The following is a 25,952-nucleotide window of genomic DNA, read 5'->3' as shown; positions in this document are numbered from 1 at the left end:
ATCGATGCTTTAGGTCTTGGTGTGATCATGGCTATAACTTTCCAGGTTATTTGGGTTGAAGTGAACTTCTGTGATCACTCTTGTCTTTATTCTGGCACATTTCCTATTCATTTCAGTGGGAATTTTGCTGAAGTGAACCATGAACAGAGTTGCAAAAGGACTGTCTTGTTAGTAGTAAGTTTTTCAATAACAGAGTAAGCAGTTTGACATTTCAAAGTTGTAGCATTTGCTGAAGAGAGCTAAAATATAACATATTCAGGAACAACTATGTAGTGAAGGTAATTAAACTGTTACTTTAACTATGGGAAAGATCTTCCCAGTGTATTCAGAAACTTACCAAACAGAGTTAAACTGCCTTTAGCTGAATTTGAAAAATGAGCGGTGCACCCTTTCCAAACGGATAACTAATTAATCCTCGCTTATCAGAATATATACCTTTACAGTTAATCCATTAGTTATGGGCACATATTCTTATGAGAATAAATTTTAATGACCTATTGTCAGTCAAGGTATATGGCATGCACATAGGGCTTTCCTAGCAGCACTTGGGATGTTGCATGAATTCTTGCTAATTCTGCCCTTTTTGTTTCAGCCCAAATGTTTAAAAAATATTTTAAAGGAACAATTTGAATGCTCAGAAATGCAAGTTTTGACTTTGGAAGCTTTGGAGCTTTTGATATAGGATAAACATGATTGAGCTATAATGTAATGGCATAAATTGGGAAAACTATTGTGATGTATATTTGAGCTTTTTCACAGGAGCTAATATGCAGAACACTTTGTTATCTTTCCTTCAGTACTCTTCGGGTCACATTCCTGCAGAATTTCATTTATGCTTAAGGTATGCTCCAGTTGCACACACAAAGGAAGGTGTGAAGGAAACCACCCATCACAGAACATTATGACACTAAACTGTGTACATTCTTGGTCTCAGGTACACCACACTGAATTAACTTGCAGAGATGTAGGCACATAGGGCTTTCTGAGATACACTGGGATATCTGACCTGGAATCCAACTGACACTCCAGAAAGGCAGAGATCTCCCAGAGATGTCTCAGGGTAGAATTTGGTTCCAGATTCTGGCACTTAAATGTAGGTGTCTAGAGTATAGAAATCTGTCTATGATCTCAGTGTGCTGCTTTGCCCTTGTAGTCCAGTGAGTTCTAGGTGCTGCAGCCTTTAGAGAGAACTGGTACTAGGTACTGCAGGAAGCTTTAGAGAACTATTCAGTTCCCCCAGTATGGACACTTGCATGTTAGCAGCTGAATCTGGAGCTCCGTCATAACTATGGTGGTGCTACAGTTTGTCAGTGTGCAATGTAGGTGTTTGGTGACAGTTCAGCTGCCTTAACTCCAGCTGCCACCTTAGAAAGGCAGTTTTCTCCTCTAAGGCCTGTCTCAAACCTGCCAGCCTCATGTAGGTAGCTGGTATACTGACAGGCTTTCAGATGGCACAAGACAATGAGGTAATTGAATATGCTCTGTTTCAACACTCATCCCCTGACCTTGATCACTGACTGTATACACAACCTTAGCCTGTCATAAGTATAAGCAAAATTGACTAGCCTAAGAGTCTTTCTTCGAGTTTTAAACAAATACATATTACTACACTTTTAGTGTAGGCTCACAGCTTGATCAGTTACCTAGTCTAGGTGTTGTGCAGCATCCAACGAAAATACAGTAAGTAACTTGATTAAGGCATTGAAAATATCTCAGTCAAACTACATGCTATTGAAAAGCTGCAAGTTTGTTCTCTGGAATCCAGAGTTTGTTGTATGATCAATCAAGTATACAATGAAATACTTTTGTCAGATATGGGTTGCTTGGATCAGATGGTCGGAGTCATGGCTTGAGCACTGCTAGAGTACAAATAAAAGACTTCCGTGATTTAAAGGGGTACCTGCATATAATGTACTAATAATGTAATGGACACCATGGCTTAAGTTGTATAGCATTTGAACTGTGAAAACTTGGAAGTTGTTACTGCTCTTGAAAGTCACAGCGAGATTTCTCTTGCTACCCTAATTGCTTGAGGCCAGTTAGATAATTAGGTCAGTGTACTATTGAGCTCAGACTCACAGATCTGGGGATGGCCAGGAGCCAAAACAATCTGGAACATAACGAAGAGCAGTCTCACGTTCATTACAAGTCTTGCCAGCTGTAATTTACGACTGCCACAGCAGCTGTAATGGTAGACTGTCTTTCTGTCTTGTCACTTCACCTGACCCAGCAGATTTGGTGGGGCAGGGGTGGCTGAGGACTCCTCTGAGGATTTGGAGCCGGGGTACAGAAGGAGTCATCAGTGTATGTAGAGGAGAGTGCTCAAATGAAACTCAGCAGTGTCTGTGGTGCAGGAGCAAATGTCTCCTCTTGTAAAAAAAGCAGGAACAAGGCTGAAGCTACCCAGAAATAAACAGGAGAAAATTCAGGGATGCGGGCCTTCCCATTTACCCTTCATTTACCCTTCATGCAATACATCATTTACTAGGCTAATTTTTTATGTTTGAGGAAGATAGTAAGAAATGATCTTTAAAGAGCACCAGAGCATTTCTTGGCATATGGAACATTTAGTAATGCAATTATGTGCTTACTATGTTTTCTACAGCAGTTCATTTTAAAGTTTGCAGCCAATGTTATTGTTAGTTAACCCAGACACTTATGTCAGAAGGCTCAGGAAGTATTTTAAGTGTGTCTGGAAAGATACCATGGTTGCCTACTACTGTAAAACTTTAAAATCAGTGATTTAGTGTGAGTTATTAATCTTTTAAAATTTGGCCTGAATAATTTCTTTGCTATTTCACAGAAAGTGCTGAGAGGAGATTATATTAAAATTATGTTCATTTTTGTATTTGTCCAGGGTTGCCCATTAGTTGAAGACATGCTTGAAAACTGCAGGGGAACAGAAAGCTTGGATGTTATTTTTACAGGAGAGAATGGCTAATATAAGTCATTATCAGAGGACTGCCTCACTCATAACCTCACTGATGGGATGTAGAGCCTATCCAGGCTGTGGTTTCAGCTCTGCAAACAGGCTTGTGTGTCAAGTATATTTATATATGAACTTTGAAGGATGGAATGGCTGTATTCATTGACTTCATCTGTCCTCCTATGTTGTTCATAGACAACTATTATTTGTCCTGAAAACATACTTTACCTCTGTTTGCTCATTAGCATAGACACAAAGGGACACTGTGATTGAGAATCTTCCAGTTCCCTAAGTAAAGACTCCAGAAAGTTGAATGCTTATGGACGTTCAGCCACACTGTCACCTCACAGACAGATTCTTTTGTGCCAGGGATGAGGTAAATGGGAATAAAACTCTAGGAAGGCTTTCCTGCTTTTTTATGTAACTAAATAAATCATACTAGTTTCCATTGCTGTCAGCCTGTCACTTTTTGAGTCACTTAATAATAAATATAAAAACATGAGATCACCAAGCTCGTTAATATTTTCTGCCTTACTGTTTTTTGAATGGTGTCTTTACAGTATGATTGGTTGAAATATATTGACCGGGGTGGCATACTGCAGACGTTGCATTACATTAAAAAATAAACAAGCTGTTTTAATAGCCAGAGAAACCAGCAATGTGGTAAAACTTTCCTTCTTGTTTATCTTACATCACTAATGGTACTTTTATGTTGGTTTTTTTAGCTCCACATGCTGGCGTCAGTCCAGCTGAATATTATCATCAGATGGCTCTGTTGGCAGGCCAGCGCAGCCCGTATGCAGACATCATTCCTTCAGCTGCCACTGCAGGAGCCGGTGCTCTTCATATGGAATATCTTCATGCCATGGATAGTAAGTGATATTTTCTAGAAATTTAGGCAGTCCTACAAAGGGAACCATATGGATTGTTCATGGTCTGACCCAAAAGACTTCAGCACTGATAGAGAAGTGGGAGTCAACATAAGCCTCCTCATGAGGCTGGAGGACCAGAGAATTGATTGCCAAATGTACAAGGGTTATGTCAAGCCTAAAAGTAAACTTTGAGAGAAAGTAGAGAGAGGCTCAGGGCTGGTCCTGCAAACAGGTTATAAATTTTATTTCCAGCAGGACTTGAGTGCTTTTGAAAATGTCCTTTTCTATTCACAATCAGTAACTCACTTTCATAGTTAGGCTGAGTATTTCCCTGATGAGCTCTCTGTTAACAGAAAGTTTACATCTGTTTTTCAGTTAGAAGAGTATATCCCCCACCTTTTTAGAGAGTGCTCACTGTGCTTACAAGTTGTGTATCATAGACCAATACACTTTGAGACCACTTGTAAGGTAAAGCAGTTTGAATTCTCAAAGATCCTTACTTAGTTTTCCATAATATTAAGAGCCTTTCTCTGCCCACCCAGCATCTTTCAGTCCTCTAATCTGTTTCCGTTTCTCTGTTGAAGGAGGAAAACAGAGGACCCTGATCCAAACTGTTTGCTACTGCTGCTTTTGATCAACCAGAAAGGATTATGCAGAGTACTCCCCTCTAGTCATAGATGCTTACATACTTTTCAGGATATACTCTGTTCCTTCCAATGAGGGAAATAAAAAGATGGTGACAAGAAAAGGTGGTTCTTGATAGTACAGACCAATACAGTAGTGATAGACCACCTTGTTTTCCCGCAGATTTTTAAACTTTATGTTTTCGTGCAGTTTCTTCTTCCTGCTGTTGGCTGCATGCCATAGTTGCTGATCTCAAGGAGTGTGGGAGTTGGGAGGTTCACCTCTGGAATGCATGGGAGTATAGATAGCTAGCCCTGCAGAACATATGCTTTGGAGTGTGAAGTAGTTAAACGACCAACAATTTTTAAAGAATCAGGCAAGACAGATAGTTATGAAACTGGGCAGGAAAGCTATTTTCATTCTGTTATTTTGATATTGAAGGATTTTTTTTAATTCAGTTTCTGTTGTCAGTCGCACTGCCCTGGAAGCATGCATGAAGAATTTACAGTAACATAACATACCTTGAGCCCACTTCAGAAACACAAACTCACACAAGTAGTCTGGACTTAAACCAGAAATTACTGTGAAGGCTTCAGTACTTGAAAGCTTAAGAATATGATACTTCCTGATTTGGATTTTGAGAGGAATAGAAAAGATGAGGCACGCTGCTAAAGCATTGGATGCATAGTAATATCTTGCAGAATAGAAACTCTGCTATGCATGTTTCAGGTAATGTAAATTTGCTACTGTGTTCCAGTTACAAGGACAAATCCCCAGCTTGTCCCCAGCTTGTCCAGTCATCCAGGGTATGACTTCATTGGTGTAAAAGGATCATAGAATCCTAGAATAGTTTGGCTTGGAAGGGAACTTTAAAGGTCACCTAGTCCAATCCCCCTTGCAACGAGCAGGGATATTTTATATTGTCAATGATTTTGGTTCCTATTGTGAGAGAGTGTCTGAATGCATCTAAGTAGCAGTACCAAACCACATACTTGGATGCGGATTTGATTGAATGTGTTTATTCAGCCTTTAGAAAAAGTGAATACCAGGATGTATGCCAGAAAACAAGAAAAACAGAAGACATTGCAGTACTCATACAAAGAATGGCATTTGCACGAGGATCTTCTGTGTTAGTAGAGATTGTGTATGCTGTAATCTACATAGAATTGCAGCTTTTGCATCCCAAGAATGTTATCTCTTCTTACTTGAGGGGAAGTATTTTGACCTTTGCTGATAAATTCAACCCATTCATAAAAGGTACCTAAACACCATCTCTAGTAAGGATATTTGTGGTCATGAGCTTTAGCTATGATATATTTGAAATGCACACTTTAACTTGTTTTGTGTTTGTTTTTAAAAATTAAGATCACACATTGGAGATTCATTATAGCAGCAACTTTTCAATTAGGCATTATTTCAGAGTTAAAGACAAAAAATGTGTAGCACTATTATGCAAATGGGTTATTTTTGAACAGTAAATAGAAAATTAAAATAAGAGTGAATCCTAGTAAGGTCACACAGCTCACCTTCTATATTTGATGAGAATGTGTTTAGTCAGGCAATAGCTGCTTTTATCTAAATAGAGTATGCATTTACCCTTTTCCTTTGTAAAAACTAATTAAAACTATCTTAACTTGCATGGGTATACAGTAAATTAATTGTCATTAAGTAGGAATGTGAATGTCCTATCATTCATCATGCTAAAGAAAACTCCTTTCTTCTTTGTCAGATTTTTAGATTAGAAACAAGAACAAAACAATTAGCAGGAAGCTGATATTAAGACTTTTAAAAAAACAATAAGAATGCCCATGTATGCATTTAATAACAAAGTGCAGTGATCAATGCAAAGCAATCCCATTTGTTTGTATCTTTCTTCTTAAGGATTTGTATGGTGATCTTAAAAGTACTCTTTCGCCTTTGCCCAGACATGTCAAAGGAAACAGAAGAGACATGAGTAGTTTCCCTCATTATCTGCTATCAAATTCTGAGCAAGTTGACTCAACTGACTGAAAGGCTGCTGCTCATTTATTCCGCACAACAACGAAATAGATGCAAACAAGACATTGTTCTTCTTTTGTGAAGCAAGTCTGTCTCCTAATTGTATGTTTATACAGCATCTTGCACAGAAATTTGGAATCTCTGCCCCCTTCTGTAGTGCAAATAATTCCAACACCAGCATGCACTGGGTTCCAAAGCGTGTTACATACAGTTTGTGTAGTTTGGGGACTTTTGTTTTGCTCTTTTGTGGTGCTGGAAAACTGATTTCAAAATGGGGATAAGAGTGGAAGAAGTGTTATTCAGAAGTTAAATCTTGCCTAAAGAGCAGTAGATTTCTTGAAGCTCTGAACTTCACTGTCCATGAACTGTCTAATACATTGAGGAAGAGTAAGGCCAATTGTAATTTTCTTCATCCTGTCCTGAGTGCTATGAAAAGTGGGCCAAAATTTTCTTTGTTGCTATAAAGCTTTTCTGCAGTTTTTGTGGCCAGAGGCCCTGAGCATCTTCTTACTTGTTCTAAAAAAGTGAGATTTGCTACCTTTAAGTATAACATAAAAACAACTAGGAGGGGAGTAGATGCAGAAGATACAGTACTACAGTAGCAAGAACTGAAATTGCTTGTTGTGGCTGTAAAGATACTGTATGCCAGTACAGTTTTGATGGCAGCATTTTTCACTTGCAGAATATGTTCTAATCTTTTAAATGGTGTTCAGTGGAAGCCAGGCGTGTTACCTGACGTTTCAAGATTCCCTCAGAGAGTATTAATATCCTCACTGTGATTAACTTTTGCCTATGCTCACTCAGAATAGGAGGTTTCTCCTTTTCAAAGTATCCAGCAGTGACCTACCCCTATTGGCATTAGAGAGACACTGGTAGTAACCCAATTGATCTAAAGAGTTTCGCCAGCTCTGTTGGGCTGACCTTGGCTGGATACCAGATTCCCACCAAGCTGTTCTATCACTCCTCAGCTGGGCAAGACAGAGAAAATAAGATGGAAAAAAACTCGCAGTTTAAGATGAGGCACTTTACTAAAGCAAAAGCAAAAGGTTGCGCATGCGCAAGGAAAGACAAAACAAAAACATTTATTCTCTACTTCCCTTCAGCAAGCAATGTCTGTCCACTTCCCGGGAAGCAGGGCTTCAGCACGCATAGCAGTTGCTCTGGGAGGCAAACATTGTAAATAATGAATGCTCCCCTGCCCCCTCCCCCCCCCCCATGTTTTTAGCCTTTATGTATGAGCTGGCATCATATGGTATGGAAGGTCCCTTTGGTTAGTTTGGGTCAGCTGGCCTAGTTGTGTCCCCTGACAGGATCTTGCCCAACTCTAGCCTACTGATGGGGGGCGGAATGTTGGAGAGACAGTGCTGATGCTGTGCCAGCACTGCTCAGCAGCAGCCAAAACACTGGTGTGTTATCAACAACTTCCTAGCTACCAATGCAAAGCACAGCACTGTGAGGGCTGTTGTGGGGAAATGAAGTCCAGCTCAGCCGGACTCAATACACCAGCCCAAAGAGTTAAACCAGTGTGAGGAGCTTTGGTCTGGGTTTGATTTCTGTTTTTCAGGCACAGTTGGAGAATGAGGGTAGAGTATCAAAGCTATTCCTTTTCCTCTAATACTGATGACAGATGTATCATTTTGAAAACTAAGACAAAGTTTATGATAAACTTTCATGAAGTGAAAACAAATTTTTTACACATTTGTAAACAGAAACCAGAAGAAAAAGAAAGAAAAGAACGTTTAATTTTAAAAAAACCCCTGAGACTTCCCATATTCACAGCCTCCATCAAAAACTAGTGCCTGAGACGTGTTCAAAGAAGTTTGATTTAAAGGGATGTAATAAAAGAGGTTTGATGAAGTTTGATTTAAAGGGATGGAATAAATGATACATGTCTGAAGATTGCCTTATAAATGATTAAGCAATGCTAAAAACTTCAACTCAGAAATCAAATTCATGGGCAAATTTGCTGGATGGCATATTCCATTTTTGAAATTTATGATGGAGATAGATATCTGTTATTTTAGAATTGATCTCCACCTCAGAATAAGATCTTTTCTTCTGGTACCTGCTGGATTTTTTGTCGGCACACTCAAGTCTTTACTGTCAACTACTGACTTCTTATTTCTATAATGTCTACACCAAAAAGGTGACATCTCTAAACATATCTTCACTGTAAGCTTCCATTTGCATGCTTTGCCAAAGCTGATGGTCTTTTATTAGCACTTGCACAGAGGTAAATGGATTTTTAATGAATCAGTGCTCCTGGATTTTTTGATTTTAAAGGACTATCAAGTAGAGAATGTAATACTTTGCTGGGAGAACATTGTGAGCAGATGAACGTCTCAAATTGCTAAATAAATATCAAAGTGTTTGTTTTTAAAATAAATGCTTGGCAAGGCTAGACAGTTTGGTTTAATATTCAGAAGCACTGGCAAATTGTGAGGTATTCCTTTTCATAGTGGCATACTAACTAAAGCGTAACTGATGTTACGCTAAATGAATGGTTTAGCAAATGTCCTATCATGAGTGGTCAGCTCATGCTCAAGACTTTTTAAGCATGTGAAAACTAATTAAACCACAAAGATCTGAAAAAACAGTAATTCCATTTAATTGTATTTTCTATTTTGAAAGTCGTGGTCTCCCTTGAAGTGAATCACCCTCTCCAGTGGTCAGACTCTGTAGAGCTCTTACTTGGTCTCAGCTGTTGGCTCCTGCTGCAAAGCAGAAATATTCCCTTTCTGCAGGATACTGTTAGCCCTTAAGAGCTTGTTCCTTTCCCAGGTAGATGGAGGGGACTGCGAAATTCCCATATTTAGATGGGGCCTGAAACAGGTGATGTCTGGAGGAAAAGAGGAAGCTTGAGACTACTGTGTGATGTGGCTGAAGGCCAGCTGGGAGTGTCTTTCTCCATCACTGGCTGCAAATCTGGTGCATCCAGAGCAGACACAGGGATGCCCTGGCAGCAGCTAGCAGGCAAGGGGAAGGTGTAATGAGCAGTGGGCAGGGCTGCAAGAGCCGTAGCATGACTTAGGCAAGGGATGGGTTCAGCTCAGAAAGGGCAAGGAGGGGGAGGAGTGAAGTCGTTGCAGTTTTTGAGACTCTGCAGGGCACTGTGGGGAGTATAATGCCTGCACTTAGCTATCCCCTTGTAAAACCATGATAACCTAAAAAGCACTTCAATTGTATCCTCATCTGGGGCAAATTACATTACAAGCACTAACTTCAGAGGCACTGTTTTAGTTCATTCTGGCTGAACAGTCAGCAGAGGAGAGTTGTGGATGAAAGATATAAGTACAAATTATTACTATTTTTGTTTTACCATGACATGTATATGGTAATTCTTTATTAGATATGTTGCAGTTTCTTATAGCTGCTGATCACTGTTGTTTCTTATTTTAGCACAAATGAAAGATCTCTGCCTCTGAAAGACATGAGGCACAGCACTAATAAAATATCAAGCAGACGCAGTACAATAGCAAGCTCCTAAAAAGGAGATAAAGTAGATTGCATAAAATAATGTGTAGTAGCTTTTACGAATAAGTAGATGGCCATATCTAAATTTAAAATGATGAATTAAGAGCATGGATATTCATTGAAATATTGGAACAGAATGGACTAAGGCCTATTCTGGAGACACAGCAGGAAGGAGCAAAACTCTATATTACGTGGGCCAAAGAGAATTGGTGCTGATGTTGTCTAGTTGAGGCAAATCTAAGCACAGATCAGGAGAAGGACTGTAGATGGAGATCTGATCACACACTCACAAAAGCAATAAAATGGCAGTTTTTAATACCATATTAAAATCTTGGCTAGCATGCACAGAAAGAAGGGAAACGCGCTCAGGTGTATGAGGAAAACATAATAGCAGATTCTAATCCAACTCTGACCTTGAGATGAGTTTAATTAGAGTTGGGCTCTTTTCCCGATTAATGTTAGACAAATAAACTGTAATACCCTGGTAAAAAATGGTCCTGGACACAAAGACATGAACAAGAATTAGGAAAGGCAGACCTATAATGGAGGCTTGTGGCCAACTGTGAATTATTAGTAAGTTACAGAGAATGTCAGGGACTGTAGGAGAAGTAGTTGTAAAGGAGGCATCAAACCCAAGACCTGCATGACCCTGTCTGTCAAGATCATTAGGATTCAGTCCTTTACTAAAGGGATTAAAAAGGTAGAAGCGGCAGTACTGTTAAAGGAAATTGTTCAGTATGCAGTGTGGAAGCTAATTCTCTCCTGCCCACTCTCAACCAGGATAGAAAATAATTAAATAAAGGAAATAAATTTAAGGTGATATATCTTCTTTCAGGACTGCAGACAGTCAGCATGACATGGTAAAATAGACCAGAAGAGGTAGAGATTTTCAGAGCAGGACATAAAATTTAGAAATGTAATATGTATTTATGTAAATGGTATCTGTATGATTGCCTTCTCTTTACCACTTCGGAAAGCCTAATCTCCCATTTTAAAGAAATTTAGCAGTCATAGGCCCCTGTACACACCAACAAAAGAATATCAAGGGATCTTGGACAAATTCAAATAAAGCCTACTGTTTCTCAGTCTAATGCTGTGAATGTCAATTTGAATTCTGCCAATAGAACTGACCTTTTAGTGCTTTTTTTTTTTTTCAGTCTTGATTTTTAGTTTTGCATCAAGTATCAACCTGGCAGAATTATGGTCAACAAAAGAAAAGTTGCCACATCATTTCTCTACTGTATTTTACATGTTTAGGTTTGACTGTATATATTAAAGCGTTGTGGGTTTGGATTTGCTGGTATCCCAGATCTGAACCACTGTCTCATTGCTCACGGTTGAATTAATGATGTGAATGTCTAAGAAGCCATCAGATTCATAAATCACCAGAAATGAGAGGGATAACTCATAAAAGTCTTTTCCTTTTGTTTAGCAATTTATCATTTTGCTTGCACATTAATAAACAGAGCTCCCCTGAGGTAAGCCACGGGAAGAAAGATTTTTCTTCTAATTTTCCTCAATCGTAGCCAGTAGATCACAAGTGAAGAGAGTGGGCTTGTCAGTGTGTTGGTGTCTCCCTCTACCCATCAGCGATAACAAATAAATGCGATGAAGTACCCTGGTGGATAATTGCTTGTGTTTACATAACAGGCACCAGGTTTCCAAGTCCGAGGTTGTCAGCCAGACCAAGCCGAAAGCGCACGTTGTCCATATCCCCCCTATCTGATCACAGCTTTGACCTTCAGACCATGATACGGACATCTCCAAATTCCTTGGTCACAATTCTCAATAACTCCCGTAGCAGTTCATCAGCCAGTGGTTCTTATGGCCACTTATCTGCAAGTGCAATAAGGTAAGAATAGTATTTTCTGCCTATATTGTATATTCTCATTTATGCATCATACACACACAAATGTGAATATGTACTCACATCTTTAAGTAACTTGTGGGGGTTTTTTGTGAATATGTGCATTTTGCAGTTTCTATAATGGTACATTAATCGGAGCTTAATTTAAACTATAAGATATTTTTTGTGTTCCTCAGAGAGGTAACCACAAGGGACTTTTTGACTTATTTTTGTCCAATACAGGTAATATTCCAACTCACCAGCAGTAACAGTGTGTGTATGTTTGCTCAGGAATCTGTTTTCAGAGAAGAAACTCTAGGATAGGTTTGTGACTTAAGTCACTTGGGTTCTTCTGGATATAGATATGAGGGACAGTGAAATTTTCCTGCATTACAATCATCAGAGAGTAAAGACCAGATGTGGGGTACTGGTCAATTAAAATGTTTGACTAGAACTTATCTTTTTTTTTTTTTTTTTTTTTTTTTTTGCCAAAGACGTACTGTTATCATCCAGTATCATCAGAAATCCTGTGATTTTCACTTTGTTGCTTCACTTCTGTGTGCAAGAAAACAGTTAGAAATGGTGGTTCTGGAGGCAGAAGAGCAGAGCAGCAAGGGAAGAGGTGAAAGGTGAACTGAAGTTGTACAGAAAAGGGAAGAAAATAGGGCACAGGGAGAGGAAACAAAAGGAATATTGTAAAAAAAAAAGGAAGTGGAAAGAGTGGAAGAAAATTAAGAGAAGCAGCAGAAAAAATGAAGATGCAACTGCAGAACATTCTTGGTTTTGTGACATGGCTGTATGTTGACTGAGAAAAGCTCCTTTGGTATTCAAAAAAAAAAATCCCCCACCTCCCCAAAGTGTCAGAAAATGCTGGGTTTGCATTTATGACACTTAAAGAGTATTTCTGGGCACTGATTTAAAAACAACCTCCACCTTCAATTTGCAATGAGGCAAAGGATCAAGTCTTTACAGCAGTTTCTTGAGATGAGACACCCATTTTTGGCAAGGCTCAAAAATAACACCGAGGTCATGAGTTCGATCCCTTTTCGATCCCTGTATAGGCCATTCATATAAGAGTTGGACTCGATGGTCCTCCTGGGTCCCTTCCAACTCAGAATATTCTGTGAAATCTGTGAAATGCCTCTCCAGCAAAAATGAAACGCAACTTGAAAAACTGCTATGGGGACTTTCACTTTTGGAGAAAATGACGCATGGTGTGTTAGAAACCATGAACCTTCCAAACTGAGAGTGACAGCATTCTAAATATTGATATTAGTATAAGTACTGTTTTTTCTTTTTTTAAGCACTTCTTATAAATAGTCGTGCTTCATAGCTCTGATTTGACTGAGTACTGTGTAGTATTTCACAGGTATGATATCATAGCTCTGCAATACAACTCCACATTCTATGAAACCATGGTCCCAATTATGAAGCTCCGTAATGAGGAATATGAATAATGAAGAATATGTATGTCAATGGCTGGCAGCAGTTGGACCACATCTGTTAAATACATGTACAGTGTGGAGGTGTGCTATCTGCACTGCCAGTAAGATGGGATGCCACGTAATAACTAAACTCCTTTTCCATAGCTTGTAACCTTGGTAAAGCAAATAGTGCATGAAATTTGGCATAATCTCTTCAGTGGAGTAAGTCTTCTCTGCTTTCACTCTTCCAAAGCAAAGCTGGAATCAGATTAATAGTTTTGTTGAAGACAGTTGTGGAACTGGAGAAAGTTGTGGGCAAAGACTGAGTAAGAATGCTAAGGAGCAGCACAGGGAGTCTTGTGAACTGGTATCACTGAGCCTGTCGTTGACCAAAGCTTTCAGCCCTTCCTGGTCATACTTTCCAGGAATGCATAATTCAAAGTTTCACATGATTTAAATTAAGATTATTTTTTTCCTTTTTGATAAGAGTATTCCTATTCATCATGCAAAGTTGGAAATGTACATCTCCATTCCTCTCAATCAAAAGGAGGGAAAGTGAGAGAGCTACCTCTTTTTCCAGTTTTGCAACTCACCTCTGTTGGTGCCCTTTGACTTCTCCCATGTGAATCTGTCTGTAAAAGAGTTACACCAAAATAAACAGTGACGTAAGGTATTAAACACAAGCCACATTTCATTGCTTTAATAAATTCCAAGACTAAATAGCAATGGGACTATCAGTAAAATCTAATTTATTGCAACTCACTGTCTTGTAAATAATGCATTCAGCACAAGAACTGCTGTACTGAATCAAACCGTAGGTTCATCCCATCTAATATCTTGTCTGAAAGAGTGATCAAAGTGTAGAAAAAAACTTTTCCTGCTGTAAAATCCCAGCTTCTGGTAACTTGCAGGTTAACCTCATAGGAGTTGCTGCAAGAAAATGGTACAGTTCAGCAGGCCTCTAGATGGAATTGCAAGACAGGAAGGATTTCTACTTTAGATAGTATTAGTAGCATTAACTGCTTAACATTACACAATCCTTCTACTTTTAGATATTGTTTCCAATCACTTTTAATTTAGTCCAAACAGTTTACACCTGGCAGCATTTTTCATGGCAGATACCTGTCTAATGCTGAGTATTTCCAAAAAGCATCAGCAAAGCTATTAATTTGTCAGAATGAAGTTAGGGAAGAAGAGATTTTCCAGTGTAAACTAAAAGAACTCTTGCTTACCTTCATACCGAGAAGCTGGAATTTGTCAGGAATATTGCCTAGACACTGTGGATCTGATCTTTGCTGTTCTTGAGAAATTGTCCCATTCAGCTAAGTGATAAGCCCTTAAGAGGTTTCTATTAACATGTGTTAAATGTACTAAGCATTCAACATGTTCCAGTCCAAGGCCACAGAGAGGGAGGAGAACCTTTCTCTGCAGCTGCAGCTCTGGTACCTCCTTGGAAAGCCTGTGGAGGCTCAGCTGTCTGCCCAGCCATAGTGGCCTTGTGAAATAGAAAGCAGTCTTCAGAGGAGACAGGAGTCAGCCTAGGAACTGTACAGGTTAAGCAAGCTGGCACAAAATGCTTTCATATAACTTGACATAGAATTGCAGTAGGAGAGAGAAAAAGCTGCAAAATAAAGCATGTTGAAGCCAGTCATTAGGAGAATGAAGGTACTGCCCCCTTGTGATTATGCTTTGATACCATCTTTCATTTCAGGGTTGCACAGGATTTGCAGGGCCCCTGCCTGCTTCAGTGCTCAGGCTGAACATCCTCTTTGGATCAGTGAGAGCTGCAGGACCCTGCCTCACCTGTTCTAGGCAGCTCTAAAAGAGGAGGGAGCCTCGTATCTGGTTGTTTGCTATCTGAAAAGCAGACTCTGCTCTTGCAACACAATCCCAACCTGATGCTGGGCAAAGTGATTTAGTCAGAAGTGACCACCAGCCTCATACAGTTTCTCTTGCGGAATCCCAGCCTACCACTCTTAATTCTGCAGAGGGGTTGAATTTCTCACAGGCATAGCTTGGAGATACTGACGGCTGTTTTGAACATTTCATATGCTGTATCCTGTTAACTAGCCCAGGTCTTCATGCCTGAAATAGGGCAACTGTAACAAGTGACACTTTTTACCTCCATCTTTCTTTGATTCACGTTCCTGTGCAAAATAAATCCTTCCCCCTTACCTCAGAGGGAGGTTGAAAGCATTAATGTTTTGTGAAGCACTTAGATTATACAGTGATGAGCACAGTGGAGAACCTCAGGGGGGCGTCAGTAATTATTTATTCACTGATGGTTTAAATACAATGGAAGGAAGACCTATGGTCATTATTCCATGCAAGGAGAAGAAAAATACCAGAGGGCCTCTCGCTGAAGGCTACTGTGCATCTTGTGCACTGATTGAGTTATGAATCATGTAGGGGGGAAAAGGGGCACGTTGTTGAATAACGAAAAGCTGATCAGTCAGCACATGAAGGTGTGGGCGGGTTTAGTTCTGGTATGTTTGATTTTGTGGGCTCAGTGATCTTTTTGCAGAGATGCTACTTGAGTAAAGAAAGTGTCTCCAGGACCTCACTGGTCTTTGCCTTGGCTAAAAAAAGGATATCCTTGGCTAAAAGATTACATCCCATGCTTCACACAACTTTTCAATATAGAACCCTCTATATAAGCACTGTGGGATATTGAGGATGAAATCAGATGAAAAGAGCCATGTTTTGCTCTCTGTTTGTATGGAGCCAAGCACAGGAGGGCTCTGGTCCTTGACATGGGTACTACTGCAGTTCGAATAATAAATAATAGTAGTTTAGCACAATCCAGATAGAGCTTGACTTGGCGGGTGCTTTGTCATTGTCAGCTGGCAGTGTAGTGCTGTATCCTGACTACTGGCTGAGTACTTGAAAAGAAGATGTCGCTCCTGCTGACAGCTAATAGTGGATCTCCTTTAGCACACCAGGTAGAGCTTCTACTTTGTGCATTTGAAAACACCTGGTTTAGGTCTCAGCTGGGAGAGATTATGCAGAAAGGAGATGTATGCAATAGCATCAAATGAGGATAATCCTTCATTTGACATTTACTCATTTGGTTACCTGCTTCGGTCCTGCAGTGCAGTACCCCTGCTATTAATCTTTTGTCAAGATGTACTTAATGTTATATCTGCTACCTGTGACAATTATTAGACTTTGCACTTCAGTAGCACTTCTTTTTGAGTGACAGCATGGTCTGGAGTGAGTATAGAGGAGGTAATCACTCCCCATGATATTAAGAGTACTGATTCAAAATTTTTACAAAAGATTAGCTGGTCTTTAATAAACACAGGAGGCTGAGACTTCATGTTCTCTGTGATTTGAAATTCAGAACTTCTAGTGCCTTAGCAGTGCTGCAATACCGAATTTACAAAGTTAGTTTTCAGAAAATTAGCTGAATTCCCTGTCAGATACAAGGTGTTTAAATCAGTAGTCCCACCTACTACAAGGGACTTTTTTTGGCTCTAGGCAGATGTAAATGTGAATACAGCTTAGCTGTCTCATAATGTGAAAATTCAGTTTCATGTGAGCATGGGAGCCCTTTGGGATCTCCTCGAAGGTTTGAAAGAAACTGAGAAAGCACAGCAGCACTTCCCCCCCCCCCACTCTGCCCTGTTTTCCTGGTAGCATCAGAACAGGAAGGAGCAGTTAACATAGTGTGGTTAATTACAGCCAGACCCTGGCTGTTCTGGCTCCTCTCACTTTGCTCTGGACTGATCTGAAGCATCAGGGAATGGTAGTGAGGGTACTTTCACAAAAAGCACTAGAAAGGTTTGTAGGTTGAGCGTAGACAGCAGTGGATTAATATCGGTGAGGAAGACAAGAGTCTGTGTTTGTGAAAGCAGGTGTTGGATTCTCAATTGTTTTCTCATCTCATATAAGCTCCTTCTATAGAGCGCTTGTGTAACGAATCAGTGCCCTCCTCTCTGAACTGTGCTATATCTAGAGACAAGTGACTAGGTATTAATTTCTCTACTTTTCCTTTGCAAACACAAAGAGAAAAACAAGAGAAAAATAGAGTATAAAGTTATCACAGAGAACAGTGAAAGTATCTTCAGCAGAGAGCCCAACAGGCTAATTAGGCACTTTATAAAAAAAAGGAAAGAGTATCCTTTTATCAGGTTTAAATTATCCAATTTTTGAATTTAACAGAATGTCTCATAGTTATAAGACAGGAAGCCCTCATGTTCTCAGTCTTCCTTCTTTATTCAATATTTCATATATTCTTATTATGTCTCCTTGATTCATCTCCTTTCTCAGGCCAATGGTTGTTTTCAGTCTGCTCTTATGAGTTCTCGCGTTGTCTTTTCTGCTGATGTTGTCTGAAAGAGTTTCCCTCTACTACCTGCAGTAATATTCCAGACGAGGATCAGCAATTCAAATGCACTATGATTTTCTGTTCTGTTTGCTGTTCCAGTCTTTTAAACATGTTTTTACCATAGCTTCATGTTGATCAAATTTTCATTCCTTCATTGAATTCTGCATTGAGACAAGCAAGTGCTTCTTGTCATTTTTCTCAGCTAATTTAGAACCAGCATATGAGTAGCTTTGACTCCCTTTCAGTATCGATATGCATCTTGCTATCAGTATTGCTCATTCATCTAGCATACTGGGCTCTAAAGATAACCACTTAGCTCTTTACCATGCTGCTCAAAATAATTTTGTCATATATGCAGATTTAATTTTTTCATTGCTTAACTCCATGCCCAGATTGCTGACAATTGCACTACGAAACAGAAGACCCCATTCGAGAATATGTATTTAACTTTTACTAAAACCCAACTACTTAATGCTTACCTTTGAATTAGACTGTTTTAGACTGTAAGTTTTAAGTGTGTATATTTCTGCATAAAAGGACACAATCAAATGCTGGTTAATGAAATTATTCTTGAAAAGGACATGTTTAGAGTAGAACAGGTAGAACACAATATACTCAGAGCAACATTTTGCAAGAAACTCCATATGATAGGATGTACATGATAAAGGGTTTGTTAATTATGCCAGCATTATAGGTGTTTTGTTTTATTATTGGGTTCTGCCTAAGTGAGATGCAAAGCTGACTTTGAGTGAAAGCTTTTCTTACATTAAAAGCTCTCTAATTAATTGCATGCAATATGTTGTAAATGAAGGCTAAGTTGTAGTTCAGACTGAGTTCAGTCCAGATGTAACCCCACCAAAACAGGTCCTACTATAACTAGGCACATCAGGGCATTATTCTCCATGATCTTGTACTGTGTGGTTAATCTAAAGAAGGAAATATAGTGCACTATCATGCCATAATAGCTTCATTTTATACCTGCTTTCAAGAAGTGTGAATGACAGAGAAGTGCCACAAAGTGAATAAAAGTAAAATTCATCAGTAGTACAGAAAGTTACATCTCTATCAGTCTCTGTAGAAATGTAACTATGCAGCTGGAGAAAGTTCATATAGATTATAGGAGGGTGACATTCAGTGAGATTGTTTTGGAGATCACCTACATCTTGCATTAGAAGAATGTCTTCCACCAGAAATACACATGAATGGCAAGATTTCTGCCTTTGGAAAGTGTAAAATCTAAGAAGCTAAGCAGCATAAAGAATACAGACTACACAGGCACATATTGCATGCACATTTACAGGTACAGATTCACGTATATACAAGTGTGATTATGTATGTATGCCTGTAAATGTTTATGTCACAGATCTTGTATTTAAAAGTCAGTTTGAAGCAACTTGCTCCAGACTGGTTCAGTATTACTCAAGGAATTTAAAGTCGTTGGTCCTAAAGCAATGATAATTCCAGGTAAGTTCTCAACCTAAGAAAAGTGTGCTAGAGTTTAACATTTCATTAATTAGCACTTTCCATGTAATAAAATAATACCAGTTTTAGAAAGCGAAAAATGCGAAGTCATGAATTCAGTTCAAAATTATGTTTGCCAGAAGTGTCATGAGCTTGCATGGAGGGAGCAGAGAGGAATCATACAAGGTACCATTAATACAAAGTCCAGTTAGGATACTAAGGATTCCTGCACAGGAATGACCCAGCAAGAAAGACAAAGCTGACAGTGCTGTCTGAGCATAGAAGGTTAATCAGCATGGCTCTGTTGCTCTCAGTGAAACTATTCTATTTTAGTCTGTCATATAACAATGTATTCATGAAGAAAAATTTCACCTAGCCCAGTAGATAAAACAGAATAGATAATAAGGTAAGCTGAAGAGAAAGTACAAACCACAGACTCCGTTAATTTTAAACTGGTAATAGAAAATTAAAAAAAAAAAGAGGCATGTGAATTAAATAGAATTGTAAAACCATGACTATTATCTGATGAAAACTGATTAAAACAATATATGCTATGCTTTATGAGATGCAGGATATGCCTTTTTACAAGTTTAGTTAGATGACTTGTCTCTAAGTTAGTGATTTTTAATGCAAGGTGTCAGCATTACAAACGCAGAGGGATATTTGTGAAACGTAGTCATTTTTGAGAAATTATTTCAAAGGATTTTAAGTCTCATACCTGCATTGAAGATCACACTGCATGTCTGGTTTCACAGTCACAGTTTGATATTGTTTTCCCCTGTACTTAATAACAAACCATAAAAACTACTGATGACTTGTCTGCATTGTCTTCTCAAAGTGTTTTCAGGGAAAAAGTAGAGGGAGAGGAACAGAATTTAAAGCACAACTTTTGTATTACTAAAAATGTTACATATATTGTGGGTAAAATGCTCCAAGCAAAAGTGCATTTTAAAGAGTTCCTTCCTGTAATGCCATTTGGTTTGCATTTTCTGTCTGAGATACATGAAACAGGGTTTCACAAATCTCTTCATGGCTGCAAGTTTGCTAAGTGCATTGTCACTCTTGTGTCCTGAGCAATTTGTCAGCATTCACTCTTGCAGGTTGTTTCTATCAGGAGTAGTAGATTGCAGAGTTGGAAACTTCTTTTTATTCACTTCTGTATGTTTACGAGAAACATACACCATTCCTGTTTCTGCCAACTCAAACAACAGGAGATGGTTTTTTTACATGATGTTACTAGATGCTTCTTCTGGGTGCTGTCTAAGGAGAACTTATTGGCTTGTTTTCTTCTACATCTCTGTTGCGGTCTAACTATGAGTTTGTACTGCTTTCCATATCTGACTGCATCTTGCACATATACATTGTTCCATCAAAAGATATATGTAAACTTCTGGGCGTGAAGTCAGCTTATGCAGACCCCCTGAGCAACCATGGCTCAACTCCCAACCACCCTTACATATGTCCCATGTTTTGAACAGTGGCTCCTACATGTCACTTTATCCTGGGATGAATGAAGCTGTTACATTAGTCCTTATTAAAAAAAAAAAAGCATCTGAGCATGTGAGAAGCAGTATTTGATCACTGTAAACTTAATTATGACTTGTATTATGACTTAATTAATTTAAGATTACTATGCCTGTAGGACCCAGAGTTTAGGACAGCACTTAAGGGCTTGCTGAAGTGAGTCCTCCCCCAGAAGTGTTTAAGAGTTACTAGGGGTGCTTTCCTGAACAGTAGCTTGGTACATTTGTAAAACAGAAAAGATGCTTGTTTGCTCCTTAACAACATTCATAAACAATTATGAATAATTAATAAGGTCTTTGAAAATCGAAATAAAAAACTAAAGGTGCAATCCTGTCCTGGTCTAAGGAAAGGATAAAAATATCATTGAATTCGATGAATCTAGGTATTCTTCCACCATTCATTAGTAGTTTTCTGCACCCCGGTTTCTCAATTTCACTTGGCCACAGGCTTCATGCAACTCTTAAGGGAGACTGAGATAAAGTGGGGACATCTGTACCTAACTGAGCATATTATCCTTATACCTGATGATCAGCTTTATTGAACATGAAGCCAGTCTGTCTACAAATTGCATCTCCCTTTCTTGAACTGCGGTCCTTTTTGGAGGGATTTGTATCATTTGGTCTGTCTAATGCAAGTCCCTGATGACAAGAATGAATGCTGGAAGCTGCAGGGTGCCAAGGCTTTTCCACAAGTCCAGAAGGGCCTGCATGTCCCCTTGCAGTGCAGGGGGATCCTCCCTCATGAAGCAAGAGTTTGAACTGTGAATGCACCACGAGGACATCAAAGTCCCTTCAGGCCAAAGGGCCTGAATCCCTCTCCTGCACAGTGGTCTAGATGGAGCCAGTGTGTCTCACTATGCCACATGTTCCTGTACTGTGACCAGTTCTGCACTTTTTATTTCAAAAAGATGTTGGACAGTTGAGGGTACTGCAAGGAAGAGCAAAGAAAAGAATCAGAGGTCTGAAAATTTGCGTGGATGAGTTGTTTTTTCCAAACTGGACAGGAAGAGGGTATAGTAATAATTTCAAATATGCAAAAGAGAAAAGAGAGGAAGAGCCTGGGAAGGGGAAGGTGAATAATGAATGCTGGGTAGAATAACAAAGTGCTCGGTCTTGAACTGACAGAGGAAAGATTTAGGATAGAGGATAGGAAAGAAATTTTTAATAAAATAAATATAATGCGGTTCTATATGAGTAAATAAGGATATCCTAAAGAAAGAAATCTATCCTTTTGAAATTTGAAAATCAAGAGAAAAAAGTTAATACATCAGAAATATCCCACTGGGTCCAACTAGGTGTGTTCGATACTCTAGTTAGTGTGTCTAGTTTTCTAACTTTTGTTCTCTCTGTGCTTTCCCAAAATGAATAATCACTAGATTAGCAACCTCAAAGTATACATTCTCACTTGTTCATTTTAGTATTTCTTTATGGACCTGTTGTCTTTGGATTTGTCTAGTCCCGTATGAACCTGCTTGCTATGTCTGCAGCTACTCCAGAAGTCCACAAATGCTTTTTTTAACTCTCTTTTAAGTTGTTCTCCTCTGTCTTTCATTAAAAGCTTCCTAGTTTACACGCTTGAAAAGGTCTTTTGCTAAAACCATGCAAAGCAGAACCAGAAAGGGGAAAGGGCTCAGATACTTTTGCAAGACTTACATGCATCAGATCCTGCAGATCTGATATGAGGAGGGTACCTTCACAGTTTTTATGAAGAAAACAGAATTATTGGGATATAATGAAACAGTCCTTGCAGTATTCGCAAAATTGGAGTCTCCTCAGTAATTTCGCATCAGCCTGTCTCCTTAGGCACACCTATGCAATGTATAGGAAAGAAGGAATTTTTCCTAACTTGAATTCACAGATGTTTTGTGGTAAATTCCACAGCTGTGACCAGAAACTGGATGACCTTGTTAGTAGGACAGCCACAAAGTAGCCACGAAGTTTGGTTTTGATTATAATGTCTGTTTTTCTTCTTCTTGAAGTCTGTTCCTAAAATTTGATGTGCTCATGTAATTGCAATGTAGTTCACTGCCCTGCTTTACTTCTGGTGAAGGGAGTTTGAGACTTCACAGATGAGGAGAAGAGAAAGAGAGAGAGATGGACAGACTGACAGGCAGACACAGAAGCCCACAGTATGATAAAATAAATGATATCACTGATGAGCTTTTCTGTCAGTGTATATGAGTTATTGAATGCTTAAGCAGAAATGTTCCATGTTTTTTCTAACCCTTATCCCCCATAAAACTCAACAACTAAAAGGATAACTGGCATGTAGTTTATTAGTGGCCTTAAAGGCTTTCATCTTCTTTTCCTTTTCTACTTTGTTTAAAAAACCCTTCTGTAACACAAATATAAATCATATTCCCTCCAGTGGTGTAAATTTTCATTTCTTCGTAGGTAGACGGAAGGGAAAGATTTGTAATTCACTTACATCTCTGTGAATCCAAAAGTTTTTGGAAGTGACTGGTGTTTTGGAAAACGTGAATGGTTGGGGCAGGCATCTTGCATTCTTCTGGTATCCGGATGCTGGAATTCTTGAGCACTCCTTGTCTAAAATGCAGCCTTTTTAATGTGTGTTAAAAGAAACATGACTCACACTGAGGCCTCTGGAACTACTCATTGTTTTTGAAAAACCTGGTTGTTGGTTTTTGTAGTTCTGGACTCTCAAAAATACTACTTTCAGGTCTTATTTTACTGCCTCAGGGAATGAATTTTAGGCAGTCACTGAGTGACACTGTTGCTGTCTTGTTGCATGTTTCTAAGTAGACATGGCTGGAACAACTGGGCAAGGCTGGCTTGTGCCACTGTCCACCCTTCCTGTTGGTGCTGGCCTCCTGGATAGAATGCAATGTGAGTTTGATGGGACCAGCAAGAGGACATATGGCTGCTAGTCAAGGAAGAGGGATCACATGGGGTCTGAGGGGACACTCTGGGCTATGGAGTTTCTTCATCTGTCCTGTATTCAAGAGTTATTGAACAAAGTGCAGTGAAAAACTTTCGGAAGGAGGGCAGCAATCCAAGCCTTCCCTTCCCAAAAGAGTGCGTCATGCCAACAATGTTGAGGGCTTTGATTTATTTTTCTTCTTTTTGACCCTCAACATACCTTTATTGTATGGTTTCTGAAAGGCAGAGAAAGACCTACCACCTTCTGTTCTCTTCAGAACTTTCTGATCTGTTCAAATCAGAAAAATCGTCCAGGCTGCCCTGCGACAGCATCTTGCATGAGAGTGACATTAAACCCAGCCAGGTCAACTTGCCTTATGAGGAGCTCTCCAGAAACAGCTGGAGAGAATTTTTATTTGAAGACAGCTATCTGAGCTATTTAAGAAATCACCCTGATGTCTGAACCATTGTCACCATTTCTGAGTACTCCCCTTAGCTGTTCTGGCTATTCCTCTGCTCCCTCACAATCACCTTTTCTTTTCATTCTAAGGTGTTTGAAGTTTGGAGGTAGAGGAAATGAAGTGCATGTTGCCAGGCTCTGTAGGAAAATCCTAGTACCTTAGACTCAAGCCTTGCTGATGAGCAGAGAGCAAAGGAAAGATACTAAAGAAATAAAGATTCCTCCTTCCCCTGGCACACCTGTCCAGCTGTATCTTAACGTATCTGCTGTTAGTGGACTGTTTTCCAGTAACAGACGTGAGCTAAGATGATGTCTGTCTCCTGTTCTTTACCCTACAAGTTTGTCAATGCCTGGTTTAGCATCCTCCTTCTGGAGGCTTATACAGTGCAAAGACAGATGTAGATAATAGGGACATCTCTATGAGGTAAAATCTGTCCTTTTGATGGAGGCCATTTTAATTTATATAGGGAGGGGAATACCAAATACACTTACTCAACATTTAAGCACTGGACTGGTTGAGTCGTACATTTGTCTTTTTACCATGTAGGGTCTGAAGAACATTACCAAAGTTTTGAACTTGAACTTGCAAAGCTAGTTATTGCTGTGCATGGTCAAATGTCTAGAAAGGAAAAAAAAAAAAAACCCAACCTGTATTTCCAGGGCTACTATGTGCTTGGAACTGCCAATGAAACCAGTCGAGTTATTTTTTGCTTTTAAACTGATTCAGTTGAAGGGTGAAATTGTCCTAGGCTTTAACCAGTCACAGAGAAATAAAGTACCTCATCCAAACTGTTTCTGTGTTGTGTTTGTTGATCTTGGTGAATTTGATAACATCTTCAGGATGGTGCCGTCTAGTGTTTGAAGTACGAGGTGGACTCAGAGTGTGTGTATGGAAGCAAAAAATGCCAGGGTGTAGTAAGGCTCAGATATGGCAGTGTAATTGTGTGTTTTTTAATGAACAGACCAGAGTAGTTACACTTAGTAATGTTTGTTCACTAAAAAGGAAAAGGGGTGTTAAATCATTATGTTCTTTGATGAATGGCTTGTACACTGAAGAATAAATTGAACAAACTGGCATAGAGCTCAGTGAACATGAAATCAGCTATTAGAAAAAAGCTTGTGAACAAATTCTGAGCCTGATATGCATCTTTTGATTAATGTCCTATTAATCATCCATAGTGGCTACCTTAGCTAAGTCGTGCTGTAATCATTCATGGTTGCTTACAGGAACACTACCAGGGACTATAGAGCTGCAGTAACTGAATATTATTACTGATTTCTCCCTAACTCTTGCTGTGAACAATTACTGTTTTCACTACATTTCTGCCTCCCTTTATTAGAAAGAATACAATGCAAAATGAAAAAAGAGTTCCTCAAAGACGAGTAAAATTCTCCCAGGGTATTCTTAATGATATTCTGTCCTAAATGGGTAAACTATTGTAATGCAGAGTTCTCACCAGGAATAATAGTAATCTAATCACATTGAAGCTGTCTTTGTATGGATTATAGTCAAACAGACAAAATGTATAGTCATATTAATGAACACAGAATTTCTGTAGAATTATTACTTAAAATGTTTGAAATTATTTTAGCTTTTTGTATCACGATATTTTCAGTTAATGCACTTAACAGCAACAGCAATTAAGAATCCATACTGTAAATTTGGATTCAATCCACCCTTTTGTTATTAGAAAAAGCCTTGATTCTGGAAATGTATACTGCTCGCACCACTCTCTTTTAAGACCTGTTTTCAATTAACATTGCTCTTTTGAACTGTGGTAGTTCGGTGTGGGTTTTTTTTAATCAATGAATATTTGTTATATTTTTCTTTTTTTCTTTATGACTGGAAGTTATTGCCAAATGTTTACAGGAGGATCTCATATTCCTGTGTGTGAAAATTTAGTCCCACACCATTTATTTCTCAAATGTGACACAAAGAATGCTTTGGCACTACCCACAAAATAGGTCCTTAGGTGGCAGCATAATTTCCTCCAAAGTCACTGTGGTCTCGGAAATACAGTGAAGTAATGAAGTGATGACAGGTATTAACATGCATAATGGGCTTTAATAGACATTTAATGTTGTTTAACTGGAAGAAGGAGAAGTGCTTTCCCCTTGGAATATTTCTACATTG

At 39.0% G+C, this 25,952-nt stretch overlaps 1 protein-coding gene across 3 annotated transcripts in view; it reads left to right on the top strand.

Annotated features, from left to right (window-relative positions):
* The window catches only part of GLI3 (GLI family zinc finger 3), a 210,545-nt gene that overhangs the window by 139,508 nt on the left and 45,085 nt on the right, over positions 1 to 25,952 (top strand). For all 3 annotated transcript variants that reach the window (XM_018075744.1, XM_018075746.1, XM_018075745.1), the window contains 2 exons: positions 3,652 to 3,798; positions 11,545 to 11,746. In XM_018075744.1, coding sequence (XP_017931233.1) covers positions 3,652 to 3,798; positions 11,545 to 11,746 — 349 coding nt within the window. The remainder of the gene's footprint in view (positions 1 to 3,651; positions 3,799 to 11,544; positions 11,747 to 25,952) is intronic.

This window comes from Manacus vitellinus, unplaced genomic scaffold, assembly GCF_001715985.3.
Source record: "Manacus vitellinus isolate BGI_N305 unplaced genomic scaffold, ASM171598v3 scaffold_3_pilon, whole genome shotgun sequence".
NCBI lineage: Eukaryota > Metazoa > Chordata > Aves > Passeriformes > Pipridae > Manacus > Manacus vitellinus.
The sequence above is the reverse complement of the archived record's forward strand: the minus strand, read 5'-3'. Positions and strand labels throughout refer to the sequence as shown.